Here is a 19,313-nt window from a genome sequence, read left to right on the forward strand (position 1 = left end):
TCCATCAGGGTCCGCGACGCTGCCTTCAGGTCAGACGGACCGAGCAGCCCTGTGTACGGTATGCTCGAGCTGACCTGAAAAGTGGAATTAAAAGAGCCAAAGCGGACCACAAGAAGTGCATAGAGTCCCATCTGTCCAGCAATAACACACGGGAGGTGGGCGGGGCATACATGACATCACCAACTACAGGGGCTGTGATTCATCATCAGGAGACTTCAGTGCGAAGCTGGCAGAGGAGCTGAATTGCTTCTTTGCTCGCTTTGAGTCACCACAACCCGCCCCAGCCCTGCCGACACCTCCACCTGGTTTCTGCACTACCCCATCCCTACCCCCATCCACACCTGGTTCCTGCACCACCCCTCTCACCGTAAGGAGCACGACGTTGAACGAGTACTCTAGCAGTGAACCTGAAGGCTGCTGGCCCAGATGGAGTTCCTGGCAAGGGTGCAGCGGCGTGTGCTCACCAGCTCGCCCTCATCTTTGCTAGGATCTTCAACCTCTCCCTGGCCCAGGCAGTCATCCCCCCCTGCCTAAAATCAGCCACTATCATCCCAGTGCCGAAGAAGTCTCCCATCACCAGCCTAAATGATTACCGTCCTGTGCCCTCACCCCGGTAATATCATGAAGTGCTTCGAGAGACTTGTTCTCCACACATCAAGGACTACCTCCCCCCAGATCTGGACCCCTATCAGTTTGCCTACCGCACAAAGCACAACAGATCCACAGAGGATGCCATCGCCGTAGCTCTCCACTCTGCACTGAGCCACCTGGAGCAGCAGCAGAGCTACGTCCGGATGCTCTTTGTGGATTACAACTCACCTCCGCCTTTAACACAGCATCCCGGACATTCTCATATCCAAACTAGTCACTCTAGGCCTCCCCCCTCTCACTTGTGCCTGGATAAAGGACTTTCTCACCAATCGGCCGCAGACGGTGAGACTGGGCCCCCACCTCTCCTCCACTCGTATGTTGAGTACTGGCTCCCCACAGGGCTGCGTGCTGAGCCCCCTCCTGTACTGCCTCTACACCCACGACTGCAGTCCGACCCACAACAACAACCTCATCGTCAAGTTTTGCTGACGACACCACAGTGGTCGGACTCATCTCAAAGGGAGACGAGGCAGCCTACAGAGAGAAGTCCTGAACTTGGCACTTGGTTTTCGGAGAACAACCTGTCTCTGAACACCAAGAAAACCAAGGAGATCATCATCAACTTCAGGAAGAAGAGCACTGACCTAGCCCCCCTGTACATCAACGGCGAGTGTGTGGAGAGGGTCCACACTTCCGGTTTCTTGGTGTCCTCATCTCAGCTGACATCTCCTGGTCAGCCAACATCACAGCGGTCATCAAGAAGGCCCAGCAGCGACTACACTTCCTGAGGGTCCTCAGGAAGCACGACCTGGACTCAACTTGCTGCTGACCTCTACGCGCTCCCATCGAGAGCCTGCTGACCTACTGCATCACAGTATGGTACGGCAGCTGCACCGTGGCAGACAGGGAGAGGCTGCAGAGGGTTGTAAGGTCACACAGAAGATCACCGGCTGCCCTCTCCCCTCCCTGACGGACATCTACACCTCCCGCTGCCTCAGCAGAGCAGAACATCATAAAGGACAGCTCCCACCCCGGCTCTGATCTGTTTGACCTGTTGCCCTCAGGAAGGCGCTACATGGCATCAGAGCACGGACCAACAGACTCAAGAACTTTTCTTCCCGAAGGCCATAACGACCCTGAACTCACCCCTGAACTCACTATGCACTGACTCCACTCCACAGCCCCCCCCGCCCCCGGACTGTCTTCTTCATTCCGTCCGACTGTGCAATATTATTGTTATACTGTTACTGTTATATATACCTCATAGGACACTGGAATCTGTGCAATTTCATTTCATACAGTGCAATATTTAATACATTAACCTTTCCATTACTGTGCAATGTATTTACTTAATATTAGTACTTAATCATTTCATTCCATCACTGTGCAATATTTTATGAGTGTTAACACTTACCTATGCTTATTCAAGCTGATTTATATATGTATACTTGACAGTCACACACTTATATCTTTGACTTATATTTTTGATATTTTATACTGTTATATTCTTATATTTTTTTTGTGTCAACACTGCAAAGGGATTGCTTTATCTCGTTGCACAAGTACCGTGTACTTGTGTATAATGCAATAAAGGCATTCTATTCTATTCTATTCTATTGGATTTCTTTTGGATCAATAAATACATTATACCTGACTAATGAGGAAGTGTAAGAATTTCAGGTTTTGTATCTATAATACTTTTTTGAGAAAGGAAGTTGAAGTAAAAATAATCTGCGTTCACATATCCCAAAGAGGCATTGTGACATAAACATATTTTTGATGTAACCAGTTGACAAGTAATGTTTGTTTTCATTTGATAACAGCGATGAAAGACAATGGATACTTCTACGCTGGCCAGATCATGGCAATGTCAATTGCCCATGGGGGGCAGAGTCCATGTTTCCTGTCTGAACTCTTGTATGAGTGTCTTCAAAAGGGTCCAGACAACGTAAAGGTCAAAACTGAACACATTACTGATGAAGAAACAAGGTCACAGGTGCAGTCGGTGAGCATATTGTTCTTGGATTGCGTCATATTTACAAACTATTCATTTTGCTTGCACTCATTAACATACAATTTTAACAGTAAAGCTAACAGTTATATGTCTTCATTCTCAATAAAAGAGTCAATAAATACTATCTACATATTCCAATCTTATTTTAATATTTTCAGATCTTAGAGGCTGAGACTGATTCACAACTGCAGGAGGCAGTTGCACAGGCAGCCATCTTGATCAGTCTTGCTGGTCACAATGTTCGCATAACACTTGAAAACAAACAAGAGACTGCTTTGGACTTGGCTCACTGGTATGTCCTCCAGCGAACACGTGCACCTTTTGAAAGGTATGTTTATGTCTGAGCAATACTATAATTGTACTTTGGCAGAAAAACAACTGTTAGGTTTATAGTGATAAAATGCAAAAGATACAAGAGACTGAAGAGGAAAGCATAAGAAAAAGCTTACTTTTGAGTTGCTACTATATATGGAATTATGGATGATGAGTTCCATTTTATAGTGCAAGTGAAAATATAATTTACTTTTTCTTCTTTTTCATTAGGGACCTTACTAAATTATACATGTAAAAAAAAAAAAAGTTTTCACCGCAGGTTCAAAATCACATGAACTACACATTGCCATTTGTTTCCTTTTTACTAGGTTCAGAGATGGGTTAACATCTCTAGGTGTCCTAGATGCTATCCAGAAATACCCTCTACAAATAAAGAGCCTTTTTGTGAAGCCCGAAAAGAGTTTAACAGCTGCTGATGTGGAGAATCTCCTCCAGATCTCACACTCTGAAAGAGGGAGTAATGCATTCCGAGAAGAGTGCCGGACCCTGGCTTTCTGGCAAGACTATCTTCAGGATGCTGAAAGTAAGTCTGGCATTTGGCACAGTGTTTTAATATGAGACATTATTTGGGGTTAAAGCCCTGCAGGGGCAGAACCCTACTGACTTTGTGCTGGTTGATTATTGTCTTCTGCCATGGGTCAAATGGTCTTGAGATGAAATGAGCATTTGTTGAGTGATGTGTGATGCTCCTTTTCCCCTGGCCTCTTATCCATATACCACTGGATAGCTATCGCCACTGCTTTGCCACAACTGCTGAGCAGTTTCAGTTCTTTATTCTTTTGTTGTGCACAACAATCACAGAAGTAGTAGTTGGCAATGAAAATATAGGGCTATGTTATAGGGCTAAAATATATGAATATAAATAAAAGACAGTATTGCAAATGAATAAACTTAATGTAAAAAAAATATAGTGATGTATACTGTATAAAGGTGCATCTCAGTCAATTAGAATATCATCAAAAAGATCATTTTGTCCCCTAATTTAAGTCAAAAAGTGAAACTTTCATATATTCTAGGTTCATTACACATAAAGTGAAGTATTTCACTTTTTTTCCTTTTTTGTTTAAATCTTGATCTCTCATATCTCAAAATTTGAGAACATTAGAATAAAGAATGTATAATACAGAAATATCAACCTGAGAAGAGACTTTCTATCTCTCAGTCTGGTTCAGTACACACAAGCACAATCATGGGGAGGACTTTACAATTGTCCAGAAGACACTCATTGACATTGAAGTCACAGAAGGTCATTGCTGAAAGGGCTGGCTGTTCACAGAGTGCTGGATCAAAGCATATTCATGAAAAAAGTTAACTGAAAGGTTAAAATTTGGTAGGAAAAGGTGCACAAATAACAGGGATGACCGCAGCCTTATGAGGATTGTCAAGCAAAATTTAACAAGATTTAACAATCTTCACAAGGAGTAGACTGAGGCTGGACTCATTAAGAGCCACCAAGCACACACTTGTACGGGAAATGAGCGTCAGATTCCTAGTGTCAAGCCAGTCCTGAACCAGAGACAAGATAAGAAGAGGGTTAGGGTTAGGGACTTCCATAACACCTCAGCAGTGCAAAAGGAGCCCCGACCATGTGCTAAGTGCATAAAGTACCGATACTGTTTCCATTTCCATTAGGTCGACATTTCTGTATTATACATTCTTTATTCTAATATTTTGAGATCTGGATGTTTGATTTCCATGAGCTAAAAGTGTAATCATCAAGATTAAAACAAAATAAAAAAAGCCTGAAATATTTCACTTTATGTGTAATGAATCAAGAATATATGAAAGTTTCACTTTTTGCCTGAAATTATGGGGGGGAAATTATCCTTTTTACGATATTCAAATTTTCTGAGATGCACCTGTATACATAACTAGAAGTAATAACAAAGTTAGGTGTAAACTGTTGTAAAACAATAAGTAAAATTTTGTCCAAAAAAAATCTGACATGCCACATAAAAGGTTAAACCAATAGAAAAGCCCGTTAGAGGGCTCCACACATTCTCATCGAAGTGGAGTTTCATCCAAGTAACTACTAATGATCTCACTCCTTCTTAAACAGATTTAAACGAGCTGAAGTGGCTTTGTAAAGACCAAAACCTAGATGTCAGTCATGGCTTGGATTTTGACTAATTAAGCTATTTCCCTTCTTTCATTACAAGAAGGCTTGAACCTGCAAATTGCCGCTTTTGGATATACTCTAAAAAGTTTTTGGCTGCAACAGTGGGACATGATATTGTTGAAAAAATTATACAGTTTATTTAAATTTGATCTCTTCACCATGTAATACAGTATAACATACAACATTTATATACACCATCAAACCAAACTAACAGTAATGGCTGTTGTGCACAAATAATGTTACCAACTCCTCTATATTTCTATTTTCTTATTTTCTTTTTGCAAAATGCTTCACTATATTCCCTAGATTATTGTTAGTTTTGTCTATTCCATTATGGGCAACCCTCCCAAATTCCAGCGTCATTTAAATACCTAAAAGATAATGCCTAATTCTCGTATAAGTGAATTTAACGTTTTCTTAACTCTTCACCCTTTATACATCACTTTTGCATTACTCCAGTGGTATAATACTTAATTACTATATGAAAATACTTTTTTTCTTTTTCTTTTTTACAGTTGAAAATGATGTCTCTCTGGAGGATATTCTTGTTTTCTTCACTGGATGTGACAGCATTCCAGCACTGGGTTTCTCTCCGAAGCCAAGCCTTGAGTTCATCACCCACTCCCGATTTCCAGTGGCCAATACTTGCGAAAATATTCTTCGCATACCAGTTTATGCAGTATACACTGATTTTAAATCTAACATGGACTTTGCCATACGCAATTCACCAGGATTTGGAAGAGCGTGAGAGGTAATGTTATGGAGGGCTTGTAGAGCTTGAGATATAATGAGGAAGGAATTGTTTTTTTTTAAGTGCTAGGTTTATTTCCTTCTGTTATTCCCTGAGACAAAAACTAAGCATTTACTGTAGTAAAGACAAGAAAAATGTACAGTAAAACAAGTAAGTATGTTCTTTCATTTGAAGATATATTTCAAGCCATGTTTTTCTGTTTCAGATTTAATAAGGTGCACTATGTGAACTTTTTTTCAGTTGATACATGTGAGGCACTTTTTGTTGCATTTTTGTCAACCAGTTCTCTAACCTGAAAAACCATATGCCCATAACAGCGTTAGATTGATTAGATTGATTGATTACCACAGACATGGATAAAATGAGATCATTACATGATAAATGTCCGAATGGTAAAAATAATAAGCACAGTTATGGTTAATAGTGCTCAGATTTGGGGTTGAAGGCTAGATGTAGCTAAACCACTGTACTTAACTATGGGTTGTAAAATAAAAACAGGTTGCTCAAACAACCCATTAGCAAATTTTGTACAGGAGAACAGGCTCACTGTAGCTACTTGTTTTTATCAGTGTTGCCCAGCCCCATTGCTATGGCTTATTATTCATTATATAGGTTGTGGTATGGCCTTGTAACAAATAAATGGTTCTGTGTTCCTACTTTGTGTGTACTTGCTTACTTTTAGTATGTATTGTGGCGGTATATGTGCATCCCAGGCTTTAAATGTAATATTTTTCCATTGGATACTTAGAACTACACAATATTAGTTTAAGAAGTAAGAAAAATACAGGGTTCATTGTAATCAATAGTGTTACATGAATACATTATGTATGTAATGATACATAATGTAGGTAATGATACATAATATTATACACACAGCATGTATTTATATGGTGATAACTGCTATGTGTTTTCATGAAAGAAAATGTATTATAAGCATTTATGCATCTTCTGTCATACAACCTGTAGACCTGTATCACTTCTGATGAACAGCAACAGAACTACTTATAACAAAACTAAATATTTCTTTGAAGCAGGTTACATGCTGTGATAAAAAGTTCAATCCCATGATTTCCATCGTCAATCAAGGGATTAATTACCCTTAACTCAATGTCCCACTGGTCGTGATAGGGACGTTGCACATGCACATGCACATGATTGAGTCTTTGATGGTGAGGCAGTTGGAGCATTCCAACTGTCCACAGTTGCATTGGGGACCTACTTTCCATTGTCCTTAAGCTGTGGTGGTTCCACTGCCTCACAAACTCGTCCACAGATCTGTTAATTCTTGGAAGGTAAACATGGTAAAGAGCCCTAATGTGAAGTGGGTCAGTGCTATCTAAAATCCCAACATTTTCCATAAAGAGGAAAAGGTCTTTGAAGTATGCTGACACCACCCTGTTTAGTTCTCCCCACAATCTTTCAATTCTTTGATTATGAACACTACGTCCAACCATAAAACTTCCCCTGTTTGACCCTCGATTCTCAATCATAAACCGTGCAATATCAATATTTTCACTACCAGCATCACTCCTGACATGATGTGGGAGTCCAAATACATCAACAGCTCCCTGGAAAAGTTGCAAGGCAGTTGATGCTCTGTTGTCTGTGCAGCATCTCAGGTAGGTAATGCAGCGGCTATAGCCATCAACTCCTCCATGAAACACAAATCCCCATGGATTCAACTTGTGGTTTGTGTCAATATGCCTGGAATAAGAAGACATTATTATTATTACAAACAACTTGGTTGTTTATCAAAATTTTACTATTTTTTTCTTTGCTGTCCTATTTTTTCTATCCAGAAGGCAATTTATTACTTGATTATAAAAATGTTAAACCCCAGAGATTGTTGATAGAAGTGTTCAATATAAAGGAATATAATGTATCACTGTACATTACAGTTCAGTAACATTACAACAATGGTAATAGTGGAGTACCAGTTAATTAAAACTTGATATTAAAGAAGTAATTAAGTTGTACCATTGAGCCAGACTACACAGAAACCAAAACAAGTGTTTCCAAATAATCATTATGCCTCTTGATGTTTGGTGTAATCTAATAACAGGTAGTTAAACATGTTGCAGCCCTGATCCATGGTTATTACACAAAAACTACCATCAAGAGTTTCCATCTAACAAGTCCCATCATTAAAGATACCATTTGTATTACTTTGAAACAAAAGAGAACATTTGAAACATAAGGGAGGATGAATTTCAGCTGTATAATATGGTAATTGCCAATTTGGAATTTTCATGTTACATGAAGAATGTTTGTTTCAAGGTAATACAAATGATATCTTTAATGATGTGACTTGTTAGCTGGAAACACTTGATGGTAGTTTTTGTGTAATAACCATGGATGCTGATAGTAGCCTATAATGTGAAAAATAATATTGTGAAAAAACCTATATTACTGTATTATCTGGCTATTACTCCATTATTGTCACCATACTAGCATTTTTAACCAATAATGCACTGATATAGAAACAATTGTATTGTTAGCTGGTAACCGTATTGTTACCATAACATTATTGTACTATACTAACTAGTTGTGTGTTGTTGCCATCATTAAATGTGATTCACTATTATTATCTGGTTACATAACGTTCAGACTTATTACCCAGTTAATAAGAAGATATTACCTGGTCTTAATTTAGTAATAACATGGTATTACTTAATTGTTATTATCACACTATTACCCCATTATTTCTATGCTTACCTAGCTGTCATGTAAAGTGCTAATGTAATGTTTATTTAATGACTTATGCCATGATAGCTAATTATTTAATTAACATAGTTTTGGGCCTCCTAAATCTATACATCTTTCTAACTTGCTTTATTCAGCAGCTAGGAAGTAGCCTAATTACTGTGATGTTAATCAAATTTTCACAACACATACCACACTTGATTTGGGACAGAGACATCGTAGACCCTCCGTTGAATTGCTCTCCGTCCTCTTAAGGCTCTTCCCACTGGATCTACTATCCTTAATCGCTCGCGCACTCGCCAACGCTCAACTCTGATCCCTCTCCCTCTCAAACCACCAGTGATGTAGGTCTCTCCTGAGCCAGGGGTTTGTCTAAGAACTTCAGTAATAAGGCGATCAAGATCCTCATTTGAAATGTTGGTAAAACTCCCATAGTCGAGTAAACCAAGTTGTGTCCTGTGGTTGTACAGTGTTCGAATGTTTACAGACAGCATTCGAGATATGGCCATCCAGCTAAATCCTAAATCCCGCATGTGAGTCAGCTGAACAGCTGATATGTTGTACCTTTAAAAGAGAAAAAAAAGAAATGTGTTAATGTATGCTGAAAAACTACTGTATTGGAAATATTTGGCTACTTCAGTTAAAGAATAAAAGTAGTACAAAAAACTGTACAAAAAAAGCAACAAAGTACTCATGCAGAATAGCTCTTTCACTTCAGTTTAAATTTGACTGAACAACCTTTACTTTGTTTGAAGTAATATTTGACCAGTTGCTCACCACTGATAAATGATTGTGTTTTTTGTTTTAATGTTGCAACTGGTAAAGGTGGCTATCATGTATGTTGTATTAATAATCTGAATCTGCAAAGTAACTAAAGTTGTGAGATAAATATAGTGCATTAAAACGTACAACATTTTCCGCTGAGATATAGTGAGACAGAAGTATAAAGTTGCAGAAAATTTATATTTTCAGGTGAAGTACCTCAATTTTGTACGTACGTACAGTACTTAACTAAATGTAGTTACTTTCCACCACTGCATAACACCTTAAATTAATAGTTTTGCTAGCAAATTCTTGGCCTGCATCAACCTCTATCCAAATATGCTTGTTTCCATTTATATCACTTACCTCGGCCTTCCTCTCTGAGATGCAGAATGTGTGCCCACACCATTAGCTTCCAGTTGAAGTGTTACTTCTGCCGACATCTCCCAAAGAGACTCATAAATTCCTTCAAGAATGATGCATAATGTTCTTTCGGCAACGTTTTGTTGAACAGGATTGCTTATAAGCACTAAGAATGTCGCAATAATGGAAATATGATCCTCAAGGTGACGCTATCTAATTTCCAAACTGTTTGTGTCGTTTGGAGTATGACCAGTTGTTGCAAAAAAAACCTGCAGTTCAACAAAGTATTGGACTATTTCAGCCGATGCCATTTTGTAAATCCAGTGAATTCAGAAAGGTATCCCTTTGGTGACATTTCTGTCAATGTATTCCAACTTCCATTCCATATATTCAGACTTCATTCCATATATTCAGACTTCATTCCATATATTCAGACTTTAATTCCATATATTCAGACTTTCATTCCATATATTCAGACGTTCATTCCATATATTCAGACTTTCATTCCATATATTCAGACTTTCATTCAATATATTCAGACTTTCATTCCATATATTCAGACTTCATTCCATATATTCAGACTTCCATTCCATATATTCAGACGTTCATTCCATATATTCAGACTTTCATTCCATATATTCAGACGTTCATTCAATATATTCAGACTTTCATTCCATATATTCAGACTTTCATTCCATATATTCAGACTTCATTCCATATATTCAGACTTTCATTCCATATATTCAGACTTTCATTCAATATATTCAGACTTCATTCCATATATTCAGACTTTCATTCCATATATTCAGACTTTCATTCCATATATTCAGACTTCAATTCCATATATTCAGACTTCCATTCCATATATTCAGACTTCATTCCATATATTCAGACTTCCATTCAATATATTCAGACTTTCATTCCATATATTCAGATGGATAAACTTCATATATATATATTATTTCCTAAACGGCATGCCATAATATATATATATATATATATATATAAATAAAACACCCCAGTTTTGCTAAAATTTTAATTTTAGTTCTAATGGTGAAGTGTTAAGTGTCTTATCCCTCCAGAGAAACACCTATTTATAACCTATTTAAGACCTTTCTGTTTCCAAGAAACAGCTATGACGAACCTAGCACTAAACCAACCAGACTCCATCTAAAAAACAGTACTTTTAGTGTGTATAAAGCCAACATATTTTCACGTAGAAATTGGTAAAGTGTGTGTTGATTTCTACCAACACTAGAGTTGTGATGGTTGGAAAGGTGTGATTTTGGAGAAACCGTGCTTGATATCTGAATAGATAGATATAGATAAATATTTATTGCCCATTCAGCCCAATAAACACCAAAGTCTTGTCTTCGGTTTCAACTTGTAATTATGTTTCTACGTTATAGTATGGCGATGCAGCATGGCCCCAAAGAGGTCTTGTTTTAAGCGATGAATGATTTCCAGAAGATTTACCATTAAAATCTATGAGGAATTTTGCACCGTTTGTTGCAGATTTTACAAGTTTTCATGTATTTTGTGTGCAACGCTCCTTAACCTATAGTAGCCTACTAACGTTAGCTACTTTATGACAGCTAGCTACTATCCGGTTAACAGTCAGCTAGCATGTCTATGCGCTCTAACTTAATGTTTTAAATCCCAGAATACTTAAGTAATGTTAATTATTGTTAATTATTTTTAAAGTTGTTTATTATATAATGCAGCTTTCAGTAGATGGCAGCTGATTAGACAACAAAACAACAATAACAGGTTTACTAACTTAATTTCTCTATAGTAATTAATTACTTTAACATTAAAAAAACATACAATTAGTGCTAAAAATGCATCCATTTCGGTATTTCCCTAAGACAGTGAACTAACCAGCAACCAACTAAGCAGTAACCGAGCTCCAGCAGCTGTTTGCTAGTCTTTTAGCTCGTGATATACGTTACAGCTTTCAGGGCCAATGACTTACGCTCCGCCAATAAGAGGATCCTGACGTGTTGTTTCATGTTTCCTCTCTGTTTGACAAAGAGACACGCTGCAGTTTTACACTGATATTTTTATATGACTGTCTAATTTTGAATGTTTTCGTAACCGTTATGACTAACCATAGACCATTAATATTAATGGACAGAGCATGTGTGACGTCACCCATCGGTCTGGAGATCTGATATGATTCGTCGAGTTTGCGTTTATGGGTGCAGCCATCCTGTTTGTGGATGTGATGATTTTAGACGAGAGGGCAGAGGTGAGGAAGGGGCCACAGACGGATGGGTGGGATATACAGTCTACGGGCGGGATCTAACTGTGACGTTAGCAACGCTGCTTCACTCTTACTATTTACGTTACACCCTTTCACTGACAATCTGGATGCAACTTCTATTGACAGCTAGCCTACGTAATTCCAGGTAAGATTTAGCTTTACTAAGTTGTGTTACATGTGGAACTAGGTTGAACCCCAATGAAGACAACACAGAGACAAAAATGACACTTTAACTGGTTTATTCCAATGTTCTAGTTATGGGATGCAATAGGGAAAAGCCAAGTCCAAATCCAATGGGAAACTGGGGTACAGAGCGTGTGGTACCTTGTTTCTGAGGGTCCGTGTCCAATAATCCACAGATCTAGTGAGGAGAGCAGGAGGGAAGTGGCAGCAAGAGTCAGGTTCACGGAACTGTGGCAGACAAAGAATAAGGAGGACAAGCAATTATCACAGAAACAAATGCAAACCAGTAGAGCCAGTAGAGCGACTAATGTTGTCGTCTTGACTATGACCTGACAAAGAGTGGTAGGTTGACCGGGTATTTGAAGCAGAGGTGATTAGAGATTTTGAGGGGCAGCTGGAACCTTGCCTCCCGCACACCAGGATTCACTCCTGCAATTAAAAGTAGAACGAGGGGAGGGGGGGCAGAGACAGAGCGCTACCAGCAGCAGACCTAACAGTATGTATATTTTCGTCCTATAGTTTTTACAAATAAGAGGAGTCCCATTGTAAAGTAAATGTATCTGAAGTTACCATGTAAATCTCTTTAACGTTAGCTCGCCACCTAGCTAGCTATGGTAAAACATGCTAACGTTAATTTTCTGCAAATCAAAGTTTACTTTTCTGAATTTAAATTAGCGTCAGCGAAATGCAAAACGGGGATTGTCGTATGTTTATCATTACCTTAAACTAACTGTTAGCACATGTATAACGCCAATAATGTCGTGCTACTGTTTGGCCCGTCAGTTTATAGTGGGCACATTTAGCCTTGACATGCACGTTGAAGTGTTTCAACTGATTTTGTCTTTACTAGGGATGAGCGAGTACAGCATTATCTGTATCTGTTTACCACATGAATTATCTGTATCTTTACTCGGCCTGGGCGGGGCTTTAACAGGTATGTTATTTTAAGCATGCAATTGATATGGTTTGATCAGATATTGTTATATTTATTGCCGATTAGAAAATTATTTACATGACAGCATCAGCATTAAGCTTTAGATCAGTGGTGTTGTCATGGTAACAAACAAACTATATACAGTACAAGTTTTGCAACAATGAATACAACACCCGCGGTTGCAATTAGGAAGTAAAATGTATTCTACAGATCAAATATATTGAATAAATTGGAGTCAGCAGACGGTAAAAAAAAAATAATAATCTGCGACAGAGAGAGACGCAACGTTTTCTACCAAGCACCACGTCTGAACAAACCCCACGTTTACAAGAAGTCTACTGGTTACTAAGTAAGTACTACAAACCTAAGTAATAAACAAACCTGAAGCTGAAGAAACCCTAAACGGTAACGGAAAAGACCCGAGTGACTGAAGGAGAGGGAGAGAGATCACTGTTCTCAGTGTTCTGTGTGTGAGTGAGAGTGAGCAGAGCGGAGCAACACAAGAAATCTGTATGTGTGTAGGGGAGGGGCACTGGGACTAGCCTATCACAGAACGCAGACACAGTCGGCTAGCCAATTAGGAGTTTTATTCAATCCGAGCACAGATATTGACTGTTTTACTCGTATAATACTTCTACTAGGCGAAAGTGCTTTATCCGTACCAGATACTCGTTTCAGCCGAGTGTCTGGCTCATCTCTAATGAGTGTACTGTTTTCTTGCCATGTAGATAAAATATATAAGGTGTCGTACCAGAGGCCTGGTATAGTATCACAGATTGTTTATGGTCTGAATTTTGTGTATTATTTCCTTTCCGGGGTCTGAAGCCAGCTGACCGGAGAAAAGTTAAACTAAAAAGGAAACACAAGGAGAGTAAGTACATAGAATACACATGGGAACACGAGGAATTGCACCCATGTAGCTGAAACAATGATCAGGTGAAGAGTGGGTGAAGAGCCGGGGTAGACATACGGAGGTTGATGATGATGGCAGGCAGGTGTGGCTACGAGGATCCGTGATTGCAGATGGGAGGCAGGTGTGAGTAATCAGCTGGCTTCAGACCGGAGAAGGGAAAGAAAACCAAACAAAGGACAGGGCAGGACGACAGAAGTAAAATAATAAAACAAAATTCACGGCCAGCTAGACCCCAACCATGACAGTGATCATCAGACCTGATGAAGTGTCTCATGCTATTGAGAAATTGGCTGTGAACAATGCCTGTGATCTAGACCTAATAACAGCTGAACATCTGAAGTATGCAAGCCATAGAATGTCAATGTTACTTGCTATATGTTTCTCTGGATTATTGGTGCATGGCATATTACCTGACTATCTGTACTATTAGTCCCTGTTATTAAAGACAAAACCTGTGGGGTTTCAAGTATAGAAAACTACAGGTTTATCGCTTTAGCAAGCATACTCTCTAAAGTGTTAGAACAAATTCTATTTGGTAGACTACAATAATATACTAATATAAGAATATCCTACTGACAATAAGTTTGGTTTTAAAAAGAAACATAGCACAGATTTGTGTATGTATGCACTGGAAGAAGTATTCACCAAGTGTAAAAGCCATGGTTCAACAATGTTTTCATGTTTCCTTGATGGATCCAAAGCTGTGCTAAAGCCTTGTTAAAGCTTTCAGCCCTGTCAGGTTTCATAAAAGAAAGTGTTTAATATGTATTCTTTTTTAATTAAAATGTGTTTCGATTATATCATTAATTAAATTAAACAACAAGCCCCGCTCTCCTATTCGTTGATGAATTTAACGTTACTGTATTCTTTTGTGAGAGAAAGGTGGCAGATTGAGAAGATGTTGGCTCCGGCGTGTTTCCAATTCTCTCCCCCACACCAGACCCTAGACACCGTGGACGCAGACTTCACCACCGTGGCCTCAGAAAACACCAAAGAGGGAGGTTGCCAATCATAGAGACTATGGCCAATTCCTTCATGCCAATTTCCACCTGTCCATACACTGCACCAGCCTCACCAATCCCCACTGCCTTAGGTATATGTTTGACATTGATGGCGTCATGATCCAGATGCGTCACACGAGGGGCATAGCTGCAGAGATCTGCTATTTGAACCTGTCCCGTGTGGTTGCCAGCAGGCTCAAAAGGCAGTACAGCTACCTCAAAAAACAAGTGTGCCTGCCACGCTGAACCCCAGAAGGCGTGGCGGCACTTAGAAATTGCCTTGGCCACAAAATTTCAAACGTGGCAAATGGCTACGTTCTGACGCTCTGCGCTGTCCCAAGCAGCCGGACTTCAGGCTGAAAAATCCAAGCTTCTATTGCACACTTGTGGTTGAACTGCTATATGAGGTAACGGAAGAGTTTTTCCAACTCCTCAACCACCCGCCAGAGAAGGACATGTCCCGCCCCATTGTCTAGAAGCAAGGTACCACCAACCCCGCGTCCTACCGAGTACTCAAGGTGGATCAAATATTTATCCTGGGCCTCCTGGACCGGGCTGTGGAGAAGGCCAACAGCTGCAATTTTTTGCAGGTCATTGCCACCCTCGGGCAGTTTAGCCAGTGGGATCCTGACGTCCTACAGCTCAGCAATTTGGTCCTCCCCGATTCCGTGGAGTCCACATCGGTCCACCTTGCCTCAAAGTGCTGGCAGTGGGGGAGGACACGCACCTCCTCCTCTCACGTTACGGCCTGCCGTCCCTGATTGGTGTGAGGGGGTCGCTGTTTTCCACTCTTGAAATGTAAGAGACATACAATTTAACGAGCAGGTGGTGCGGTTCGAGGGCGACGACGTTCCCTTCAACTTTGACCCAAGAGACTTTTTTGACCTCTTTGCCGCGGTCTGCTGTCCACATTGCAACCACCTGGCTGGCGTCCTCGGAGAGTCCTTTTGAGACAGCAAGGGCGTGGGCCGATTCGACCGCTCATGGAAGTTATTCCAGGCGGAGCTGGCTCTGGAAGAGCTTTTCTTTGGGCATTTGCACTCAACAACACCCTGAGAACCAGCACGGTGATTGAACGGAGCGTTACACATGAGAGGGGTTTCATCGGGATGTCACCCCACAACAGCGCCAGCCTATAAGAATCTCCACCACCTCCATCACTGGACCAGGGACCCACTGCAAAAAACACGCATTGAAAGGCTATGGCCACTCTGTCAGTGTTTGGAAGCTTGACCGTCCGGGCTCGGCGCTGCACTGATAAGGGTTTTAATGATAGACCTGTATGTGGAATGATCAGCTTCCCTTTACGGCCCTAAAGTCAGACACACCCCCTGGCAGGCTGACCTGAGCGATTGACGTGAAGAAATTTGCTGCCGACCTGGCCACCACACACAGCTTCCCTGTTCCTCACACATTTAGCAGAGCGCGCACACTGGTGAGAGACGGAGGCCGAGATGTGGAGGAATGCCTCGTCCAAAGCTTCACGGCAGAGGACATGGTTTACTTCCCAGCCTTTAAGGTCACAGACCTCCGGAGTACCAGAAGGATCTGGTGGAATTTCAAGGACCGGGCACAGTTCAGCCATGGGGACCAATTCATCTAACAAATTTCTGACGTGGCCTCCAAGACTCTCCAAGTCATTTCCGAGATCAAGCGGCGCTCCCTCTGCCAAAAAGCAAACACCTGGAGGTGTACAGAGAGCACAGCATGCCTGGATGGCAACAGCCTTACAGAGGCTCTCAAAGGAGATGAAAGGAGGTTTACTCATCAACACGCTGTCCTTCATATCCTGTGTGGCCTTGATACAGAATGGAGCCTACATAGACTATGTGCACCTTAAAAATCTTTGCCACCAAATGTGCCTGGGGGGGGGGGTGTCGCAAGCCAGACTGCAGCAGCTGCTAATCCAGGAGAGTTCACCCTGGACAAAGTGACGAATGCGAGGATTTGGAGACTGCATGCGACAGTCCCCTACAAGGTTTGTTTTTATATGTTCATGTATTTTATTTTTTTGTTGCTTTTTCCCAAGCACTCTGTCTTTGTGTTTTTTTTAAAGGTGCTGTGCAAATTAAGCTTTTCTAATTACTATTGCTATGATAACAATAGCTATTGCTATTAATTTTCATCATTATTCTATTGGTATAAATTGCAGAAACAAGTGGCCGTCATCCCATCCCTGTGACCAGCACCCAGCGAGTCGAAGGACTTTTTCCAGCACCTGGAAGATGTCCAAGCTGTAGAAGGCAGTGTCCCACATTGTCCCTCAGGAACATACCCCTTGTCCCCCCTTGGGCTTATTAGCAGGTGGTCACCCTACCTGTATATGAAGCCAGAATCTTACTGGCTGGCCTGGATTACAACAACCATGTTCACAGACCCCCCAAGAGAAGGCCTGATGGCTCCATAGAGTATGTGTAACATAGTTAAAAAGGTTCAGTTTTAATCCTACTAAATGGGACTACTCTGCCACCTGCTGTTGAAAAGTTGTATCTGCAGCAAACTCTATTAATGACAAAGGATTATGGGTAGTCCTCAAAGCAACGGAGGATTTGCCCCTAGGTAACGTGTCTGTGAATGTCTGTGGACAAAACAATGCTAACTTATTTGAAAAGCATGTAAAAGTTCAGCTAGATGTTTTTAGGTGAATATTATATGTGTCTATTTAATTTCGCCATGTTTTTATGAAGTTAATTGTCCGTTTGTGTTTTATCGCCAGTTGAAAATCTCCAGTATAGCTAGCTAACTTTAACACAATGCCGTCTTTCCAAACAAAGCATGCGCTGTTTGTTCACGTGAGATGACATTCTACACTATTGTCCTTTGTCATGAAGGCAGGTATGTTACCGTATGTTGTTGTAATATTTAACTTAAGGTTGAGGTATTTTCTACTGTTAATTTGCCTCCTGTGTGTTGAAATGTAATGACGTTGCATTATTGTTTTCATATAATTGTTAATATAAATTGGAAAAATGTAAAGGTAACAGTAGGGAATTTTGTGTAATTACATTGTTACATGTTTTGTTTTACTTTCATGTTTTGTCTTACTTGCAAAAGTAAGAGGGACAAGTTGTTGTTTCATTTATTTAGTTTGAGTTTAAGTCCACTATACGATCAATGTGAGTTTCAAGAGTAGTGCATAGTGTATGGTCATCCTAAAAAAGCTACGGAGGATTTGCCCCTAGAGCATGCGCTGTTTGTCCACATGAGATGACATTCTACACTATTGTCCTTTGTCGTGAATGCAGATGAGGAATAAACCTGCGGTTACAACAAACCTGACGGGCTCCGAGAGATTCAGTTGGGGATAGGAGACATCACAGAGGTTACATATGCATAATGTCTTATCAGGCGTGTTCAGTAGGAAATGTGATTTGCACGTTGTATTGCAGACGTCTGCATTACAATCACTATGTAATGTCAGAACATAATCTGGAGTTACTAGCCTAGAGCCACAGATTTATAGCCTTCTATTATCATCTGTATTTTTAAATACTAATAGACTCACACCACTACATCAAAGTGTGTGTGGGGGGTGTCAAGTTAATATTTATTTTTCTTATTACTTTACCATATCACAAAAGGCATAGAATATAGATATTTTCATCTGTTGTCTGTCAAATATCTGATTTCAGATATCGCAAACTCTATAATCCGAAGTCCAGAAAGTGGAGTCTGTATGTCATAAAAGAGGAAAAGGACTACCATTACATACAGAAATTCAGAGGGCGACTGTAGGAAACGGGTGCCATCAGGACGTGGACTCCCTTGACTTACAACCATGAGACCAAATTCCTCGTCAGCATGGTGTGCCAGCTCCCGCCACGCAAGAGCTTTTGGAGACCCAAGTCAGCAGGGGCCAAGGTAAGAAGTAAATGTTTTGTCTCAAACCATCACTGCTACCGGTTACCTTCCTAATGAAAACTGGAAATTTATTTAATTAAAATAAGCCAGGCCACGTTTGGCAAGGCAGGATTCTATTTTTGATTATTTTTAAACATATACGTTTTCTTCCCCTCAGGATGTAATTTGGAAATCAAAATGTCTGACACATCAAATTCTTTATGCTCCTCCAACAGGTCAGACATGGCCCCAGACATAGAGGCACATGAAGGAATCGTCTTTTAGTCCAAATCAAAATGTTCACATCTTTCCTTGTGCAGGAGCATTTTGCAAAAAAACCTGATTTATTTGACCCATATGCAAAATAAAATATTTGTAAGAAATATTTCTAAGATGTTGATATTCCTTGGCTTAGTGAGCTTCCTCAACATTGCATGGCTAGTATTGACCCAGTAATTCATCATCATCATCATCCTACTGCAAGTTTAGTGTTTTAAATTGATCCCAAAGGGGAATTCAGTAATGTACAGTGCTGTTTTT

General features: G+C 40.2%; 1 protein-coding gene across 1 annotated transcript; it reads left to right on the forward strand.

The window, feature by feature from the left end:
• Nucleotides 1-2,383: 2,383 nt before the first annotated feature.
• LOC116685603 (G2/M phase-specific E3 ubiquitin-protein ligase-like) lies at nt 2,384-6,536 on the forward strand. Its single transcript, XM_032510591.1, has 4 exons — nt 2,384-2,596; nt 2,764-2,933; nt 3,247-3,461; nt 5,573-6,536. The coding sequence occupies exons 1-4, from the start codon at nt 2,417-2,419 to the stop codon at nt 5,803-5,805; spliced, it is 798 nt and encodes a 265-aa protein (XP_032366482.1). The 5' UTR covers nt 2,384-2,416; the 3' UTR covers nt 5,806-6,536.
• The last annotated feature ends 12,777 nt before the right edge of the window (nt 6,537-19,313 follow it).

The sequence above is a fragment of the Etheostoma spectabile genome, unplaced genomic scaffold, assembly GCF_008692095.1.
Source record: "Etheostoma spectabile isolate EspeVRDwgs_2016 unplaced genomic scaffold, UIUC_Espe_1.0 scaffold00570083, whole genome shotgun sequence".
Taxonomy (NCBI): Eukaryota; Metazoa; Chordata; class Actinopteri; order Perciformes; family Percidae; genus Etheostoma; species Etheostoma spectabile.